The 20,341-nt window shown below is 36.8% G+C and overlaps 2 protein-coding genes and 1 pseudogene across 2 annotated transcripts; all 3 read left to right on the top strand.

The window, feature by feature from the left end:
* The first annotated feature begins 224 nt into the window (after window positions 1-224).
* LOC125776169 (esterase B1-like) lies at window positions 225-3,056 on the top strand (annotated as a pseudogene).
* Window positions 3,057-3,144: 88 nt separating this feature from the next.
* On the top strand, window positions 3,145-9,269 carry LOC105230337 (uncharacterized). The gene is made up of 11 exons (XM_049447066.1): window positions 3,145-3,258; window positions 3,608-3,640; window positions 3,701-3,986; window positions 4,051-4,201; window positions 4,337-5,067; window positions 5,148-5,599; window positions 6,746-7,028; window positions 7,083-7,203; window positions 7,664-7,693; window positions 7,768-8,501; window positions 8,560-9,269. The coding sequence occupies exons 2-11, from the start codon at window positions 3,630-3,632 to the stop codon at window positions 9,061-9,063; spliced, it is 3,303 nt and encodes a 1,100-aa protein (XP_049303023.1). The 5' UTR covers window positions 3,145-3,258; window positions 3,608-3,629; the 3' UTR covers window positions 9,064-9,269.
* Window positions 9,270-12,590: 3,321 nt separating this feature from the next.
* On the top strand, window positions 12,591-14,808 carry LOC109579824 (esterase B1). The gene is made up of 5 exons (XM_019991738.3): window positions 12,591-12,736; window positions 12,850-13,120; window positions 13,211-13,361; window positions 13,424-14,157; window positions 14,235-14,808. Exons 1-5 carry the CDS (start codon window positions 12,726-12,728, stop codon window positions 14,688-14,690), a joined length of 1,623 nt encoding a protein of 540 aa, XP_019847297.3. The 5' UTR covers window positions 12,591-12,725; the 3' UTR covers window positions 14,691-14,808.
* Window positions 14,809-20,341: the final 5,533 nt, after the last annotated feature.

Genomic DNA, 20,341 nt, shown 5'->3' with positions numbered 1-20,341 from the left:
ATGTTTTTATTGAATTGAGAAAGTAAGTACTTTAGTCAACAGTTTAGTATTATCTTTATAAACCACGTGGAGATCTTATTTTGCGCAAACAAGGGCAATTTGTGTAATAAAATACACTTAAATTTACATATCATAGAACATACATATGTACATATATAAAAATCGAGTACGGTACTGCAGCCGCAGTTTCAGCTATTACACTGTAGAAGACAGTTGCAAAAATTATGGATGCGCAGTAAGTCGCACGACGACCGGGAGTAAATTCTAACAGATCACATACCGGTCATCAATTAAATTAATTTTTTAGAACTCAAGAGCCAATAGTGTCCACCGCAAGTGGCAAGGTGAGAGGTCAGCTGCGTGAAGGTATCTACGGTAACACCTATTACAGTTTCGATGGCATACCTTATGCGAAGCCACCACTTGCTAAATTACGCTTAAAATCACCACAGCCAGTCGAGCCTCGACTTGGTGTACGCGACTGTACCATATGTCCGCCGAAATGTATGCAAAGCAATCGTCACAATGGCGCGATTGAAGGCGTTGAGGATTGCTTGTATTTAAATGTATTTACGAAAAAGGTGGGTTTGGCAATATTTAAAATATAACAAAAAATTGCAGAATAATATTAATTTTAATGTCACATAAACCTAGTTTTCCAGAACCCGAACTTCAAGTGCCCGGTAATGCGGGCCTCAAAGACCTCCTCTTGGCATTACAGTGGATAAAGAAAAATTGTCAGTACTTCAATGGCGATCCCGATAATATAACACTGATCGGATATAGCTCGGCAGCTATGTAGCACAAATGCTCATGTATCTGCCACATTGTGAAAATCTCTTCCACAAGTTACACTAATCTCCGGCATGCAAATGCACTTACGCCGCATTCCCCAACTGGAATATCGCTTCGCCAAGCACTTGGGGTATAAGGGCAAAGAGGGTAACCACGATATACTTGCCTATCTCAGCGCATTGCCAGCAGAGCGCCTTTGTGATCTTAAAACTTGGACGCCAGAAGAACTGAAGCAATGCCCTCTTTTCGTATTCTGACCTACGTTCGAAAATGAGTGTGCGCCAGATGCTATATTAACGAAGGACCCACTTGAAATGTATGCCAATAAGCAATCTTGGTGTCACAGTATACCGCTGGTGTTAGGTGCCACCTCATTTGAGGGTCTTATGCATTACAACTATTTCACCAAGCAACCTGAACTATATGCAACTCTTAGAAATCATCCTGAGTACTTGCTCTCACACGAATGCGATATGCACGATATGCACACACAGCAAGAGCTCGCAAAGAAGCTTATACACTTGCATTAGGGTTCGAAGGAATTCAGTATTGAAAACTCGTTAGATCTTATGCATGTAAGTAAATTAATTTCTAAACTGGGAATTTCTTATATCCGCTCTGTAAGGGTTAAAAATGGTTTTTGGGCAAATTATGAAATATCTGCTGAAATTTGACAATCTGACCACCTTAATTTCGCTTCTAATTCTTTGTAAGCCCCAACTTATGTATAAAGAAATGATGTTGTAATATATATTTTCATTCCAGCATATCGTTACAGTTATCGTCGTATGATTTTATGTACCAACCGATATATCGCTATCTCAAAACACGAATACCTAATGCTAAAGCACCCACCTATCTTTATTGCTTCTACTTTGACTCACCTTACTTCAACTTGTATCGGATAAAGCATTGTGGCCGTGAAGTGCGTGGTGTGTCTCATGTAGATGAGCTTTCCTATCTTTTCTTAATGCCGGATTCATTCAAGCTACAGCGTAACTCGAAGGACTTTAAGATGATTGAAAGCATGATAACTTGGATTACAGCTTTTGCTCTCCCTTTGCCTTTCGGATCCTAATTGTGAAAAACTAGGCAGTTTATTTTGGGAACTACTGCCTGGAGATGCTAACTATAGTCTTAATATTAGCGATGAACTGAGTTTTGTCAAATGGCCAGAGAAAGAGAAGTGCCTTTTGAGGGATCAATACGGAGGCTGCTATATATATTTCTGGCCTAGGCAACACTAAGTATGAGTTTGACAATTTTTAGCATAACATCACTCAGGACGTTTTGTCATTTAATCGTGAATTGTTTTATTTACAGGGAATTAAAAAATTCATCGCGGCCAAAAAATGGAATTAACTCGTGAACATTTTCGTGCGATCATTTTTCATAACTTTCGACGTGGATTATCACGACAAGAGTGCATCGATGAACTAAAATCTTTGTATGGCTATGAAGCACCATCCTATAGCACTGTGAAAAACTGGTACAGCGAATTCAATCGTGGCCGACGCTCACTCAAAGACGAGTTCCGTGAAGGTCGTCCAAAAACAGCCGTTGTGTCAGAAAACATCGATGCCGTACGTGAACTGATAATGCAAGACCGTCATGTAACATACTTTCAGATAGAGGCATGCCCATGTATTTCTCCCACCAGCATACATTCGATATTGCATGAACACCTGGCCGTAAAAAAGGTTTGTTCTCGTTGGATTCCACACAATTTGACAATCGCTCGAAAAAAGGCTCGTGTGGATTGGTGTAAAGAAATTCTGAAAAAATACGATCGCCGTGCTTCAAAAGACGTTTATAAGATCGTCACAGGTGACGAATCATGGATCTATGCGTATGAGCCCGAAACAAACAGCAATCGACCGTATGGGTCTTCCAAGACGAGCCAAATCCAACGAAAGTTGTTCGTGGAAGAAGCACTTCGAAGCAAATGGTCGCCTGTTTCTTCGGCAAAACTGGTCATGTGGCGACTGTTCTGCTTGAGCAACGTAGGACGGTCAATTCTGAATTCAAATTTTTGTTGATAAATATTCCTATTTTCATTCTTAGGCCAGAAGTATATATAGCAGCCCTCGTATTATAAGGAGGCGGGTATAAGAAATTTTTAGTTGACACAAGTTTTATAGTGTGCAAATGTTTGGCAGCAGCTTATTTGTTTTGGGGTTTTGTTTAATATACGCGACTATTTCAATAAACTTTTGTTAAACTTAGTTAAACATATGATAAATAAATGAAGAAACATGTTATATGTTTTATTTGTTTTCATCCATTTAATATTAGTTAATGGCAATTGTGAGTTGAGTATTGAGTTACAGCAAGTGCTATGAGTTTTCGGTTTTTAGCTAGGAACAAACGAGGAGACCAATATTTGATGACTGATTAAGTAAAAGAGCTAGAAAAAACACAGTCGTCCAAGCGTTTGACCTTTTATAGAGATGAAAATTTCGGGTGAGCCACAATGGACTGAATTTATTAAGGTCAATGTAACTCTATACATGGTTGACATCTTGACGGTGTTATACAGTAAATATGTGGTGTATACAATCCTGATAACGTATTTTATTGCGAGAAAAAGTACTACACCGCTCTCCGTCTTAACCGTATCGCTTAGCTGGTATATGTAGTATACTTCAGATAACAACTGGCTTAATTTGTGAATAAATGATCAGAAAGCTCTGATAAGCATCTTATCACGGCCTCTTGTAACCTTGAAAGTTGATAGGCAAAGTAAACCATTTAAATTATCTTAAATATATTTGACAACTTGCATATGTTAATCGTAATTTGCCTCCCGCAGCGACCAGTCGAAAATACACAGCATGACTGCTTAGTAAGTAGCCCTTTTACTCTCATCAAAGCTCCTATATTAACATATTTAATCTATCGACAGCATTGATGAAAATACCAAACAACCGATCATTTCCACAACACATGGGCAAGTGCGCGGACAATTGCGTGATACCGTTTATGGCGATCAGTATTATTGCTTCGATGGTATACCCTACGCCAAGCCTCCGTTGGGAGAACTGCGTTTCAAGTCACCACAGTCAGTAGATCATTGGGAGGGTGTACGCGATTGCACTGAAATCGCACCTAAATGTATACAATATAATCATTATACCGATACCGTTGAGGGTTCCGAAGATTGTTTATATCTGAATATTTATGCCAAGAAGGTAAGTAGAAGTAGTAGAAGTTTGTAATATGCAATCGTGTTTATTCACATTTGCAAAATTTTAGCTGAAGTCGGACAAACCACTGCCTGTTATGGTTTATATATACGGTGGTGGTTTCACAACTGGCAGTGCGTCTCGTCTTAACTGGGGCCCAGACTACTTCATGATGCGAGATGTGATATTTGTAACAATGGGATATCGTGTGGGAGCGCTGGGTATGTTGAGCAAAGTTTTTCAATACCAACGAATGAATTTCCATATGTCTAGGAATCCACTCTTTGACATTTCGTGCCATTATTGCATATATCGGTTTATGTATAAAAATTATTTTCGCTTTTACTTTTACTCAGGTTTCCTCAGTTTCCCAGAACCTGAACTACAGGTTTCCGGAAATGCCGGACTCAAAGATATTGTGGCAGCATTAAAATGGCTGAAAATAAATTATCACAATTTCAATGGCGATGCAGATAATATTACGCTCTTCGGACACAGCGCGGGTAGTGCCGCCACACATATACTTATGATGGCACCGCAATGTGAGGGGCTATTTCACAAAGCCATACTCATGTCCGGCACAGTTATACACATTCGCGAAATACCCAATTTACAACTCCGTTTCGCTAAACATGTTGGTTATGAAGGTTCCGAAGACAATGAAAGCATATTAAAGTACCTGTATGGACTTGAAGCGAAGAAATTAACCAACGTAGATTTCCTAACTAAAGAAGAAAAAGAGCGAAATCTATCCTATCTATTCTTTCCGACAATAGAAAATGCCAACACAGTGGATGCAATAATCACTAAAGATCCATTCGAGGCGTTTGCTGAAACAACGGCTTGGTCCCATAGAATGCCGCTAATGTTAGGTGGCACCTCTTTGGAGTCGCTCTTGAGTTATAAGTTCTACACAACTACTCCGGAGCTCTATGACATACTCAATTTGCATCCAGAATATGTGCTCTCCAGCGAAATAATTCGAAAATGCGATTTGTTAACGCAAAAAGCGCTGGCAAAGAAATTAATCAAATTGCATGTAGGCAATGAAGTCATAGATAAAGAGAATGCGCTAAGCCTGATAAAAGTAAGTATTAATATATTAATTGTTCGAGATAAGTCACATTGTTCGAGATAAGTCCATTTATCATATATTTCATCACGCAGTTAGCATCATATGGCTCTTATTACCATCCTATGCACCGCTATATGTGTGCCCGTCTTCAGCGTGCGATAGCACCTACGTATCTCTATCGCTTCGACTTTGACTCGCCCGATTTCAATTTGTATCGCATTAAAAAGTGTGGTCGAAATGTACGAGGCGTAGCACACGTCGATGATCTCTCCTATATATTTTACATGCCAGAATCGTTTAAGTTGGCACGTGACTCTGCAGAGTTCCGTACCATAGAATATATGTTGGATTTATTTACGACATTCGCCGGCACTTCCGACCCTAATGTGACCTCCATTAAGCCAACTGTTTGGGAACCGCTGTCGGCATTTGGCGAACACAAATGTTTGAATATCTCCAACGAAATTAGTTTTGTGGATTGGCCCGAATCGGAAATATGTAAGATTTATGATGTATACTACAAAGAGGCGGGTGTGGAGCTATTTTGAATGCTAATGTTGGGTCCAAAAAAGATCAAATACATATATACAATCTACTTAGGTACTATTATGATAACGAAAATTATATAACTGTACTAAAATCTGAAAAATATTATATATAATTAAAGTTAAGCGAATGTTGTTTTCTTCCGTAATGACATTTTTGATGATTTTTGGGGCTGGTTTAGATACAGATTATCGTTTTACCTTTTAATCAGTTGTGTTTAGAAAGCATGCTTGAATCTGGAATGCAGCAGTTTTTGATTTCTCTGGCTCTATCGGAGCTTAAATTTTGCTTGGTTTATGTGTTTATAATCATATAATCCCGAAATTTTCTAGATATCTCGGGATCGGTGGGAATGAGTAGTCTTAATAAATATTCATTCAGCTTAGTTTGCTTTGTTGCTTATTGTCTCCCATTTCATAGTTAGGAGAGCAGAGAACCATTTTTACACTTGCTTCATTCGCCCACCTTTTGAGCTTCTGAGTCTCTTGCGCCGTGTGAGTAACTACACTCACTGTGAGCAAATAGCACATTATAAAGTATCTATGCTCTCAATGATATGAGTAAGCATAGTAGTGCACAGATAGCTGAGGGTCAACGTGCTCGCGATCAATGAAAAGCTTAGATAGTGATTTTCTCACTAGCGCTAAGCAATCGCTATATCTATTATGGCATATGGATATGTGCGTGTATGTTATTTTGATTCCCCACTGTTTTCTTTTCTCATTTCTCGCACAGCAGCTAGTCTTTTTTAAGTCATTCAGTACTTCGGGTGACAGTTTCCATTACAACAAAGAAATTTTTTGGGTTTTGTTTGCATATATTTTGTTTTCACAGACACTATTTAAGTTAATTTTAGAAAATGCAAATACAGGCTTAATATTATTGCTTTTCTATAACAAAATGTATATTGATTAATAAATTTTGAGTAACACAAGTATGAAACAATTTACTGAGAAATAAAATATAGTTGTGCCGTGACGGAACTCTTATGCCGAAGAGGAAACGAGACAAATTTGGTGATAAGCAAATAACATAGAACGAATATAAGCCGAAAGCATAATGAGTCAAAAGTAAGTAAACAAAAGCGATTGGAAGAAATGTCAAGAATGGAAAATATTTTAATACAGCTGGAACTTATTTGCAGTGCACAAAAGGATGGAGAATGCATTATCACCTTACCATTGGGCGGAATCAAAGGGCGAGAATCCAAAACTATTTACGATCAGAAATTTTTTAGTTTCGAGGGTATACCTTACGCGCAACCGCCATTAGGCGAGCTGCGTTTCCGTGCGCCAGCACAGGTCGAACCATGGAAAGGCATTAAGGACTGTACGAAATGCGCTAGCAAGCCTTTACAGTTAAACCCAGTCAATGAGAGCATAGAAGGGTCCGAAGATTGTCTCTATCTAAATGTCTATGCAAAACGCGTAAGTTAATTAATGCTTGAGCTTAAACCAATAATTTTGAAATATTTCTAACAGTTAAATTCGGAAAAACCTCTGCCTGTTCTTGTATTTATACCCGGTGGATCTTTTCGTGCAGGCGGCGCCAGAAGAGAAACATTGGGACCCGACTATTTTATGAATGAAGATGTGGTGCTTGGGTGTATAACGTAATGCCGACAATCAAAATCTCGAAATTTAGAATCCCGACAGTCAAAATACCGACAAATCAAAACACCGACAAATCAAAACACTGACAAATCAAAATACCGACAAATCGAGACATCGACGAACCACAATACCGACAAATCAAGAAAAGGTGGCGTTGTTCGTCCGAGGCCCTGCGGCCTTCGGCCTCCGGCCACGAACACGCTCAGGATCATAACCCTTAGTCGGCAGAATTCTCTTTCTGTGCTTCGATAGAAATAAGAGCAGGCAAGATAAAATATTTTTCACATGTCGGCATTTTGGTTTGTCGGTATTTTGATTTTTCGGTGTTCTGATTTGTCAGTGGTTTGATTTGTCGGTATTTTGATTTAGCTGCATATTTAAATTTTGTCGGTATTTTGATATGTCGACATTTTGAATTTCGATATTTTAAGTGTATCCCGTGGTGCTTGTTACCTTTAATTATCGGCTATGCGCTTTAGGTATGTACCTATATTTTTTCTTCAATCATTTTCCCTTTTTCTACTCACTCTTTGACTCTCACTGTTTAAAATAGGCTTTCTCAGTCTCGCCGATCCCTCACTGAGTATACCTGGTAATGCTGGTCTCAAGGACCAAGTATTAGCACTTAAGTGGGTTAAGCAGTTCATATCGCATTTCAATGGTGATCCAAAGAACGTTACGGTTTTTGGTTCAAGCGCCGGTGCTGCTTCCACCCACTTGCTGATGCTCTCTGAGCAAGCCCGTGATCTCTTCAAACGTGCCATTGCCATGTCTGGTTGTGCTCTAAATTATTGGGTTAATATGCCACAAACAAATATGGCCTACCGTTTGGCGAAATTCCATGGATATAATGGTGACAATATCGATGCCAACGTTTTACAATTCCTAAATAAGCTAGACCCTGCAAAATTGGTTGTGCACTCTTTATTGAACAAAGACGAACAGCGTAAGTCCTACATGTTTCCATTCGGCCCGATTGTTGAACCATATATAGAAGAGGGTTGTATTATACCGGAGCGCCCATTTAATATGCTAAAGAATGCATGGAGCAATAAAATATCAATGATGATCGGTGGCACCTCATTTGAAGGTCTTTTTATGTACAGTACACTCAAGAGAAATCCTGATATTATGAAACTTTTATACAACGAACCGGCATTAATACTACCAGAAGACGTTTACAACTCAAATACTACAAAAGAAAATAAGCGAATGGGCGAACAACTACTGAAATTGCATTTCGGCGAGAAAGAGCCGAATGATCACTCGCTACTTCATTATTTAGATGTAAGTGCAGGCTGATTTCATACCTCTCAGCTATATATTATTAATTTATAATTTTCAGATATATAGCTATAAAATCTTTTGGCACGACTTCCATCGTACTATTTTAGCACGCTTAAGCTTTGCGTTGGCCCCCACTTTTCTGTATCGTTTTGGCTTCGACTCACCCGATTTCAATCCTAATCGCAGGCGATACTCAGATGAAAAAGCACGCGGTGTATCCCATGGCGATGACCTGTGCTATTTATTCCATGCACGCGACTCACGAAAGTTGTATCCAAACTCGGCCGAATATAAAACCATAAAGCGTATGATAAGTATGTGGACGACATATGCCACTACTGGTGATCCCGATTCGCAAACAACGGATCCGATTATTTGGGACGCCGTAACGAAGTATTACAATCTGCGGGGAGTTAATATTGGTCAACACTTGGAATTCAAGACAATTCCAGAAGTAGACAAGTTGGAAGCATGGGCGAAGTTATATAAGGGTCCTGAACAATTGTGTGGCGCCCACAAGGTAGAAGATTACAATTGGGGCGATCCATTACCAACAATCTAGTGAAAATGCTATACATACATACACATACTGGAGAACAGGTTGACAGCTCAGGATAGCCAGTAGTAAATGTTTGCATTTTTATGGATCTTCATATCTGCCTGAAAATTCCTTAGAATATTAATACTTATTTTATTTCTCAGTGAAATATTATTTAAAAAATGTTAATTAAAGGTAGCGTATAATAAATTATTTACATACCGACACAATTGCTTAACACATATTTTTAAAGAAGCACAGGTACTTTTTGGGATAGATAATTAAGAGAATTATTTAGTTTCTTCAACTTTTATAGAAGACAACATTAATCAACAGAGTTAGCTCTTCGAGTATTTTTATCTACTCTGTATTTTGCTCATCACATGACGCCACTAAAGAAAGTCAGTAAGAAAGTAAAAAAAAAAACTGGAAATTTGGTGACCATTCCATGTCATCTCTAGAAATGTTGTGATATTGTCGCAAATATGGGCTCCATCGATTACTTTTCATTTATAAAATTGTGTTTCATGGATCTGAAATATGTTACCCGCTCCTCAAACTTTGCTTGGAGACGCCGCCTGAGAGTATTTCCTATTTCAATGACTGTTCTCAAGGTATTTCGACGCTTTGTATCGGAATACAATGGATGTGAGGCTTTACACGTTGCAACTTTTCTTTAACCAAACCCGTCTTCACATGCATCATATGGCCTAAGAGCGGCAAATATCTCTAAATACGAGTATAACCGAAGTCTTCGTACAATAGACTGATAAAGATAATTTTAACTATGTCATCGCAATAACGTTCGCATTTCTTTATCACACGCTACTATTATAATAATTCAGTAATTAAGGAACGTGTTTGTAAAATTCCACTCAAGGTCGCTTTCACCATAGGTAGAATTCAGGCATGTATGTGTGTTTATCATGTAAATATTTAACTTTATATGTCTGATATGAAAGTGCTGCAGTTGTAGAAGGTATCTACTGTATTTTGGAATACTGACCGATAAGATAACGACTTCATTAGGGAAATTAAAACGTGAAACAGCACAAAATAATTGTATGTCAAATTCTTAATCGAAAAGTATTTAAACAATTTCCAATCGAAATGCAAATTCCTTTTTAAAATTCAACTTAAAGTTCATTAATAGTATGCACATGTTGTTGTGCCCGTAAACATCTACTCACCTTCGGGTCATTATTTGTATACACACGAAAATAGCCAAATATATTGTATAAAAGAAAAATTTCAAAATTCCATGAGCTTTATTTACGATTGCTGTAATCATTATTGTAATGCAACTATTACATTATTTTAGACTACATTCGCAGTTGCAGTGGGCTAATAGTTTGAATATTTTACGCTTAGCTAATGCACAACTCAGAACTCACAAGGATATATTGGGCAGTCGAAAAAGTAATTTCGTATTTTGTCAATAGATGTCGTTGCAATCGTATATCTCTAGTGCTACCAAGCAATTAATTATAAAAGTCCCACAAGTCATTAATTACAAAATATTTTCCTTTTTTACCCGACTTTAAAAATATTTCTCAAATTACATGTAAACCGGGTGTTCCTCTTGATATGCATATGACTAATCATTTCCTCTTTATATGCATTTATAAATGCATAACGAAGTAATTTTTTTATAGCAATGTGCACTTCAAGTAAAAATATTTTCTCACCTATTTTAATGTTTTACAAAGCCAATTAGTAGCTAATTATTTTTTCCTGAATATTAAAAGTAATGATCTTTGCATTACTCATTAATACGTGTATCGCCTTTCTGCGACTTGATTACTTTGAATTAACTGTAAACTCTCAACACTTAGTACAAAGGTTTTCAAAAATGTTCAATTGTGAGCATTCAAAGCGGTCAATGGAATGCTCCATGATGAATGCTAGTATATAAAGGGTGATTTTTTAAGAGCTTGATAACTTTTAAAAAAAAAAAACGCATAAAATTTGCAAAATCTCATCGGTTCTTTATTTGAAACGTTAGATTGGTTCATGACATTTACTTTTTGAAGATAATTTCATTTAAATGTTGACCGCGGCTGCGTCTTAGGTGGTCCATTCGGAAAGTCCAATTTTGGGCAACTTTTTCGAGCATTTCGGCCGGAATAGCCCGAATTTCTTCGGAAATGTTGTCTTCCAAAGCTGGAATAGTTGCTGGCTTATTTCTGTAGACTTTAGACTTGACGTAGCCCCACAAAAAATAGTCTAAAGGCGTTAAATCGCATGATCTTGGTGGCCAACTTACGGGTCCATTTCTTGAGATGAATTGTTGTCCGAAGTTTTCCCTCAAAATGGCCATAGAATCGCGAGCTGTGTGGCATGTAGCGCCATCTTGTTGAAACCACATGTCAACCAAGTTCAGTTCTTCCATTTTTGGCAACAAAAAGTTTGTTAGCATCGAACGATAGCGATCGCCATTCACCGTAACGTTGCGTCCAACAGCATCTTTGAAAAAATACGGTCCAATGATTCCACCAGCGTACAAACCACACCAAACAGTGCATTTTTCGGGATGCATGGGCAGTTCTTGAACGGCTTCTGGTTGCTCTTCACCCCAAATGCGGCAATTTTGCTTATTTACGTAGCCATTCAACCAGAAATGAGCCTCATCGCTGAACAAAATTTGTCGATAAAAAAGCGGATTTTCACATTTCGAACCGAACACTGATTTTGGTAATAAAATTCAATGATTTGCAAGCGTTGCTCGTTAGTAAGTCTATTCATGATGAAATGTCAAAGCATACTGAGCATCTTTCTCTTTGACACCATGTCTGAAATCCCACGTGATCTGTCAAATACTAATGCATGAAAATCCTAACCTCAAAAAAATCACCCGTTATTTCGGAAAAGGCACGTACAACGGCCGATAAGAAAACCAATATACATATACAAAATGTCTAAGGTATTGATAATCGTTGGAAGGGGTCTGCACCGAAAACAATATTGTCTAATACTTTTTTAAAACTAAAATTGACGAAAACATCTCAGTCCATTATTAGCCGAAATTTATGTTTTATTCGACCAAGAACTAAAACAGTACAGCAACCTCAATACACCCAGTCAACTGTGGCCTAATCGCACAAGCTTACTAGGTTTATTTGTTATCAAAACATACTGTTTTATGACGGAGAAATAACCTCCACATTTCACTTTGAAATTACTTCCGATTCTGATAAAATAAAGTCGGACAAGGGCTTATGAATATGAATGACTGGACAATGTTTCCTGCAGCTGTCAGTTTTAAACATAATATATAAACCTCCATACATATTGCGGCATTCTTTGCTTATGAATAATTTGACAAAAATCAAATCCTTTTGGGTCACCATTTTTATTATCGCATCTGCCTTATGTAAAGAAAGTTTGCGGTCACCGACTGTATAGCTTCAACAAAATAGAGGTAAGCACCGCATAAATTTCTCTTCGACCGATACCGACGATATTCGTCATTTTCCAGTCACTACGAACTACATATTTGCTATTTATTTAAAATTATGCAACAACCTACGCAATCTAATCGCACAACTGACTTAATATCGAAATACATTTCAGTTGTTTTTGAGCAAGCGGCGAAGTCAGTCGGTTCTACATGTTGGGAGGGCAGTGATCCGCCAAGTAACTGAATACGTACTAATAAATATAATTGTTTACATAGCCCCAGACTGATGAGTTCAACGTAAGTTTACAAACGCGTGTGACAGATTAAGAAGAATATATGTATGCACAAGGCTAATTAATTGTCATTAAATGAAGAGGAAAAATTAATTGCATACAAAATTTTTTTATTAGCGAAATTCCACAAGTCGCACTGCCACTGGGTGTGATCCAAGGAAAACACTGTCAGACCGTTTACTCGCACGATTACTACAGTTTTGAGGGCATACCCTATGCGAAGCCACCCTTAGGAGAGTTACGCTTCAAGGCGCCGCAGCCGATCGAGCCTTGGAGCGGTGTCAAGGATTGTACGCAATGCGCTAGCAAGCCATTGCAAAAGAACTCGCGCACAGGCGGTGTGGAGGGCTCGGAGGATTGCCTATATTTAAATGTTTATACGAAAGAGGTGGGTTCACCAATTAGCGCCTATTTAAAGTTTAAATGGTGCAATAAAAATGTGCATTATTTAATTTCTAATGCATTCTGCAATATGTAGTTGCAATCAGAGCAACCTTTGCCGGTGTTGGTGTTTATTTACGGCGGCGCATTCTATACAGGGGAAGCTACAACGAATGTTTACAGTCCCGACTATTTTATGAGTGAGCGGGTGGTATTGATTACGTTCAATTATCGACTTTGTTCTTTGGGTGAGTTGACGCAAGCTTACCTTCAAATAAATAAGAAGAAGAAATTTAACGTTTTGGCAAAGGTTTCCTTAGTCTCGCCGATCCAGCGCTACAAGTGCCGGGAAATGCTGCGCTGAAAGACCAACTGCTTGCACTCAAATGGGTGAAACAGTACATTTGTCACTTCAACGGTGATCCCGATAATATAACGCTTTTTGGCGAAAGTGCCGGCGCTGCCAGCGCTCATGCGATTACGCTTAGTGCACAGTCAGAAGATCTCTTTCGACGCGTCATACTTATGTCGGGAAGTGCGCTATGTTACTGGGCAAATATGCCACAAACTGATATGGCCTATAGATTAGCGAAATTTCACGGCTTTAATGGTGACAATAATGATACAGAAGTTTTGAGCTTTCTGCAGCAATTAGAACCGAACAAATTGGTGAAGCATTCTTTGCTCAACGAAGAGGAACGCAGAAAATTATACATGTTTGCTTTTGGACCAGTTATTGAACCGTATGTCAGTGAGAATTGTGTATTGTCGCAACGGCCATTTGAGCTGCTGAAACATACATGGAGTAATCGTATACCGATGATTATTGGTGCAAATTCTTTCGAAGGACTCTATATGTATCAGCGTCTCAAAATGTTTCCGCATATAATGCGTACACTTATTAATGATCCAGAGCGTATTTTGCCGGAGGATGCCAAGGCTGCGCACACACCGGAAGAGCTGCAAGCAATGGGCGAAAAATTATTAAAATTGTTTTTTGGCGCCAAAACGCCAAGTGATCGTTTAGTATTCAAATTTCTGGATGTAAGTTTAACAAATCGATCTTTACCCACAAAGTTACCGCATTTCGAATACTTTCTTGTTTGTCAAAAATTTTTCAGATTTATGGCTACAAAATATTTTTACACGATATCCATCGCACTGTATTGGCACGGTTGGCATATGCTAGCCAACCCACGTATGTTTATCGTTTCGATTTTGACTCGCCCGACTTTAATCTATATCGCGCTAAATATTGTGGCAATGATCCGGTGCGTGGTGTGTCTCATGCTGATGATTTATCGTACACATTTTTCTCCAATGACTCTTGGAAAGTTGGCTTGGATTCGCCAGAATATAAGACTATTCGAAGACTAATTGCTATGCTAACTACTTTTGCCGCTAACTCTGATCCGAATTGCGATGAAATCAAACCAGTTTGCTGGACACCACTTAAAGACTCTGAACCGAATATGGCCTTGAATATTAGCTATGATTTGAAAATGATGGAGCTACCGGAGACTGTTAAATTAAACGCACTAGATGAGTTATTCACTTACAGGGAGCAACTATATTGAATATTCAGTTCGACAATGAATTTATACTATAATATGTATGGCTGCGTGTGTTATCATTATTACTCTAAATTAATTTTAATTAAATCTGAAAAGTTTAATAAATTCGTTTTTCACCGTATTTTAAGGATTGGTATATAATTTTAGTTAGAGTGACTTATTTTTAGTTATTTTGCTACATACACAATTATGAATCTCTCTAGTTCAGTATCATGCAAAGTTTTATAAAGCCGACATACAAGTATTCTTTCTTTTTCAAAACCAAAATTTTCCTCTACGCAAGGTAAGGCTCAATTAACAACGAATAATTAAGTTGGACATACAGACACTTTTAAATAATACACTCATTCAGATACCATTTAAAAACGGAAATTCTTGACCGATGTTATGTGGTTTTGAGTATAGTTATGAAAACAATGGAGTGCTGCCAACGAATGAGTTATGTAACGGGTGATTTTTTTGAGGTTAGGATTTTCATGCATTAGTATTTGACAGATCACGTGGGATTTCAGACATGGTGTCAAAGAGAAAGATGCTCAGTATGCTTTGACATTTCATCATGAATAGACTTACTAACGAGCAACGCTTGCAAATCATTGAATTTTAGTTATTACCAAAATCAGTGTTCGGTTCGAAATGTGTTTCGCGCTTTACGTCCGATTTATGGTCTACATATCATTTCTCATTTCTGGTTGAATGGCTACGTAAATAAGCAAAATTGCCGCATTTGGGGTGAAGAGCAACCAGAAGCCGTTCAAGAACTGCCCATGCATCCCGAAAAATGCACTGTTTGGTGTGGTTTGTACGCTGGTGGAATCATTGGACCGTATTTTTTCAAAGATGCTGTTGGACGCAACGTTACGGTGAATGGCGATCGCTATCGTTCGATGCTAACAAACTTTTTGTTGCCAAAAATGGAAGAACTGAACTTGGTTGACATGTGGTTTCAACAAGATGGCGCTACATGCCATACAGCTCGCGATTCTATGGCCATTTTGAGGGAAAACTTCGGACAACAATTCATCTCAAGAAATGGACCCGTAAGTTGGCCACCAAGATCATGCGATTTAACGCCTTTAGACTATTTTTTGTGGGGCTACGTCAAGTCTAAAGTCTACAGAAATAAGCCAGCAACTATTCCAGCTTTGGAAGACAACATTTCCGAAGAAATTCGGGCTATTCCGGCCGAAATGCTCGAAAAAGTTGCCCAAAATTGGACTTTCCGAATGGACCACCTAAGACGCAGCCGCGGTCAACATTTAAATGAAATTATCTTCAAAAAGTAAATGTCATGAACCAATCTAACGTTTCAAATAAAGAACCGATGAGATTTTGCAAATTTTATGCGTTTTTTTTTTTAAAAAAGTTATCAAGCTCTTAAAAAATCACCCTTTATATTATTTTATCAAACGATTTGTCTAAATCGTTACAATTTGTGCACAACATCGCATGATCCACCAGTACGTGACCAAAACAGCAGACTCGGCATGTTTTGAGTTTGTTGGCATGTGCCGTACACCCACTCATTAAAGCAGACTTAAGTTGCTGATCTGATGGCAGAGTCAGTCTGATTCTTGTTTCCAAAGCAATTACTTGTGCCTATTTGCCTCAGTGAATATTCATATGTACATATATGTGTTTGTGTATTATGTGTATGTACTAACGAATTAGCGAATCGTATGGATCGGTGATTGCCTTTAAAATCTATATGGGAATATTGAACTTGAAATCCGGATCAGAGTATAAACTGTAACTGGCGCAGTCGAAGGGAAAAAAGAAAACAACAGGTACTGCTCACATACGCTGTCATCTCGGTTGAGTCCCCATTTGCAGTTTTTATTAGTTATATTTATTAGTTTAAAACTTTTACATAAAAGAAACTTATTTTAATTCAATTTACAATCTTCAAACATTTATATAAAAAAGTATTTAAATTTAATTCAATTTGTTTAACTTGTCAAGTCTCTACAACTCTACTCTGCTGTTCGAATATTGTTCGAATTAGATACATACTTGTATATGCATATACGCAGTTTTTGTCACCATACCCACTAGTCACTCAAAATCCTAGAATGAAGTGGTTAAAAATAGACTTTGAAAAACCGTACGATCTTCTACTAGGAGACGATGTTATATTCAATAATTTCAAGAAAATTGAACTTAAAAATAGTGTTAAAATTCTGTTTTATTCAAATGATATCCGAGATGTATATGCATTGGAAGAAAGTAAAATGCAAAACATTAAATTGATAATTTAAAATCAAATGAACGAAAAAAGTTGAAAAATTGCTTAAAAAAAGTACGAAAAATTAATGTATAAAGAAGAAGATGCCTTGACAAAGACAAAAACGGTGGTCCGTGAAATAAGAACCATCACAAATCAGCAAATGGATTCAAATATATATAGGTTACCTCCGAAACATGAGAATGAAGCCATAAGGCAAATTAGGGAGCTAGAAAAATAAGGTACAATTCGGAAAATTAGGAGTAAATATAGTTCACCTATTATAATAGTACCAAAAACAATGTGATAGCATGAGAAATAATTTCGGTTATTAATCGATTACTGTAGACTAAATCAAGTAACTATCGATGATAAATATCCTTTGCCAAACATTGATGGAATCTTAGACAATTTGGGGAAGGCGCAGTACCTTAGCACTCTTTATCTAGTCAAAGGCTGCCATCAAATTTTAATGAAAAAAAGCATTTTGCAAAAGTTCAATTATGAAATTGAATAAGAGAAAGGGAAAAATAATTCAGTATCGATTTTTTAAGCCGAATTGAAAACTTGCCAAAAATCAACGAAGGCAGTGATAAAGAATCCCATTTAGAAATGTCACACACAATACATTCCGCCGAAGATGAACTATTAGAACATTTCTTTATAAAAGAAGAAATTGTCAACAAATATAAGACCCAAATCATAAGTCCCCAAACTGAAATTCAAACAATACATGGTAGGAAAGTAATCGAGATGAACCCTATCTACACGCAGAACGTATTGAATAATATTTTCCAAAGACATGTTGACAGAAGCAAAGTGGGTATTTTTTCCGAAGTGGAGAAGGCCGATTATTACAAAATTTAACTATTACTTAAGCAGTTACAATTTATAAAATTTAAATTCCAAAAAGAGCAACAAAAATTCTATAAGTAGGAGACCTGCATAAACAAATTTAACTTTACTATAGTAATGAGTCAATGCATGGCGGAATGAACGAAACTTACAATGCACTTAAGGATAAAATATTCCATCCAAAATTTAGAGAAAATGTACAGCTACTTATAGGTAATTGCGAAAAGTGAAAGCAAATTAAATATGGCAGGAAACCGATAAAGCCTAAGTTTAGACTAACAAAGACACCTTCAGTTTAAAATGAAATAATACATGTGGACATTTTTCATTTTCAAAAGCGGAATTTGTCACAGTTATTGATAAACTAACAAGATTTGCAGCAGCATAAATATACATAACTGAACGAAGAAAGTCATTATAATTGAACATTTCACAAAATTTGGGAAACCGAAGAAGATCATCATGGACAACGAATTCCGGGCCAAATAGTTGAATCAGTTCTTAAATAGCGAAGGAGTCGAAGTACACTTAACAAATCGAAATTTCCATACAGGTAACGCAGCCATTGAGAGACTGCACTCAACCTTGTTGGAAAAACTAACAGGAATTGAAGATCCAAGCCTCTCAACAGAAATGAGGATACAGATCATTATAGGTAACTATTATGATCGCATCACTTAACCATAAAATGTACACCCAATAAGGCAAAAAATTGTATAAATCCAACCATTTTAAAAATCACAATAGACCAGAAGAAACCAGTCATAATACACGAAAGAAATAGCTATAGAGAGAACTACGAAGAACATAAAAAGGCCATTTAAATTTGATAGAGTAGGTATGGAAGAGATCACAATAGTACATAATGACGATGTATGTGAAAGTGTTAAGGGGTTATATACCTTTTTTAATTTCAAAAATCGAATTTTTGTTATTGCTTTATCTTAAAGAACAACTGCTTGAGAACGTTTTCTCAAATTTTCATAATGATTCAAGCAGTAGAAAAAAAGTTACAGCACTTCTAACCACGCGCCTCTTCGCGGCCCCAAACTGCACTTGAAACTATAAACGCGAATATCTCTAAATGGTGTTTTTTGAAAAATGATTTTGCGGTGACATGGATTGGCGGAAAACTACTAAACCGAATTTCTTAAATTTTTTTTAACTGTTCGTAATGAAATTTTTCTGTGCTTGAATGATCGACTTTTTACGCAGAAACTTTTTTTTCGCCGAAATAAATTTTTTAGTGAAATTTCTAGTGACCAAAAAGTTCATTTTTTGCATAAAACGTTCCCGTGTGAACAAAAAAAAAATAATAAAAACGATCGTTCAAGCACAAGGAGTTTCACTAAACTAATGAAACTTGCTTACTTTTATGGTGTCAGTTGACTTGTTGACTGGGGAATTGTCACCGCAAGGCTCTGCCAAAAAAAGGCCTCTAAGGGAAACAGCCACCCCTTAAGAACTATTTGATATTTTTCCACAAAATTTCGCAGACACATTGTTAATGAAATGTACTATCAAAAAATAAAAACATTCGTGTAATAAAATAATTTCTACATACCTAAAAAAAATCCAAACTTTCATTTTTTTCTTCGACTAAGGAGGTATATAACCCTTTAATCCATAAATCAAAACATTTTCAGACCATGTCGATAATAACATTTTTGATAATCACCATGAAATTGGCTATAGAATTCCTACAAGTATCACCAATAGTTGAAGAAGTAGGAAACATCATGATCAAACTCGACGAATTAGAGATCGTTAACGAAGTAAATACAAAGTTACATATTATACGTCCGAATGAGCTAACCAGTTTGGTGAAGGAAATGGAAGAAAACATAAGACAAGCAGACCTTAGAAACAAGGCACTTCTTTTTAGCGAAATTAAAGTAATTAAAGCAAAAATTATATCGATTATCTCCAAGGAAGAGGTAAGAAAGAAGAGAGATTTAATTCATTTAGGATGGACAATGGAATAGTTGTTCTTGGTCATAAGTTTAGTATTTTAACTAATTTTAAAATCAAAGAAATCCAACAAAAGCGAAAACAACGTATATTTTTTGCTATCCTCATTTACCTGCCACCACTGTAACATATAGAGATGATATATTGTATTAAAGAAAACAAGAATATGCTGTTTGTCATCTTTTAAGTTAGTTATTGATTTATTTGTGATTTTCACAAATTGAATGGGGAGCTTTTGTGAGCACATTTTACTAGTGAACACTCAACAAGAGCTTTTGCAAGCTTTTGAGTATATGTATATGCATGCATATGTATATAGAAATTGTTTGTTGTAAACTTTGCAACTAGTGCGTTGTCAATAACATTCGAACTTAGTCATTTGCAGTCACTTAACAATTTTAGTATTATCATATTCTTAAAATGTAAACAGTAATAAATACATAATACATTATATATTGAAAACATTTTTTTCGGATGTTTAACTGAGGTAAGCGCATGCCACAAGTGATTTGCCAAGCCATTTTTGGTGTATTTTTAAAATTCAGTGTGTGGTATATGTTTTAAGTGCTAGTTTTTTAGTTTAATAAGGCTATCAAATATGTTA

Source organism: Bactrocera dorsalis, chromosome 2 (genome assembly GCF_023373825.1).
Source record: "Bactrocera dorsalis isolate Fly_Bdor chromosome 2, ASM2337382v1, whole genome shotgun sequence".
Taxonomy (NCBI): Eukaryota; Metazoa; Arthropoda; class Insecta; order Diptera; family Tephritidae; genus Bactrocera; species Bactrocera dorsalis.
This window is presented reverse-complemented; position numbering and strand designations above follow the sequence as displayed.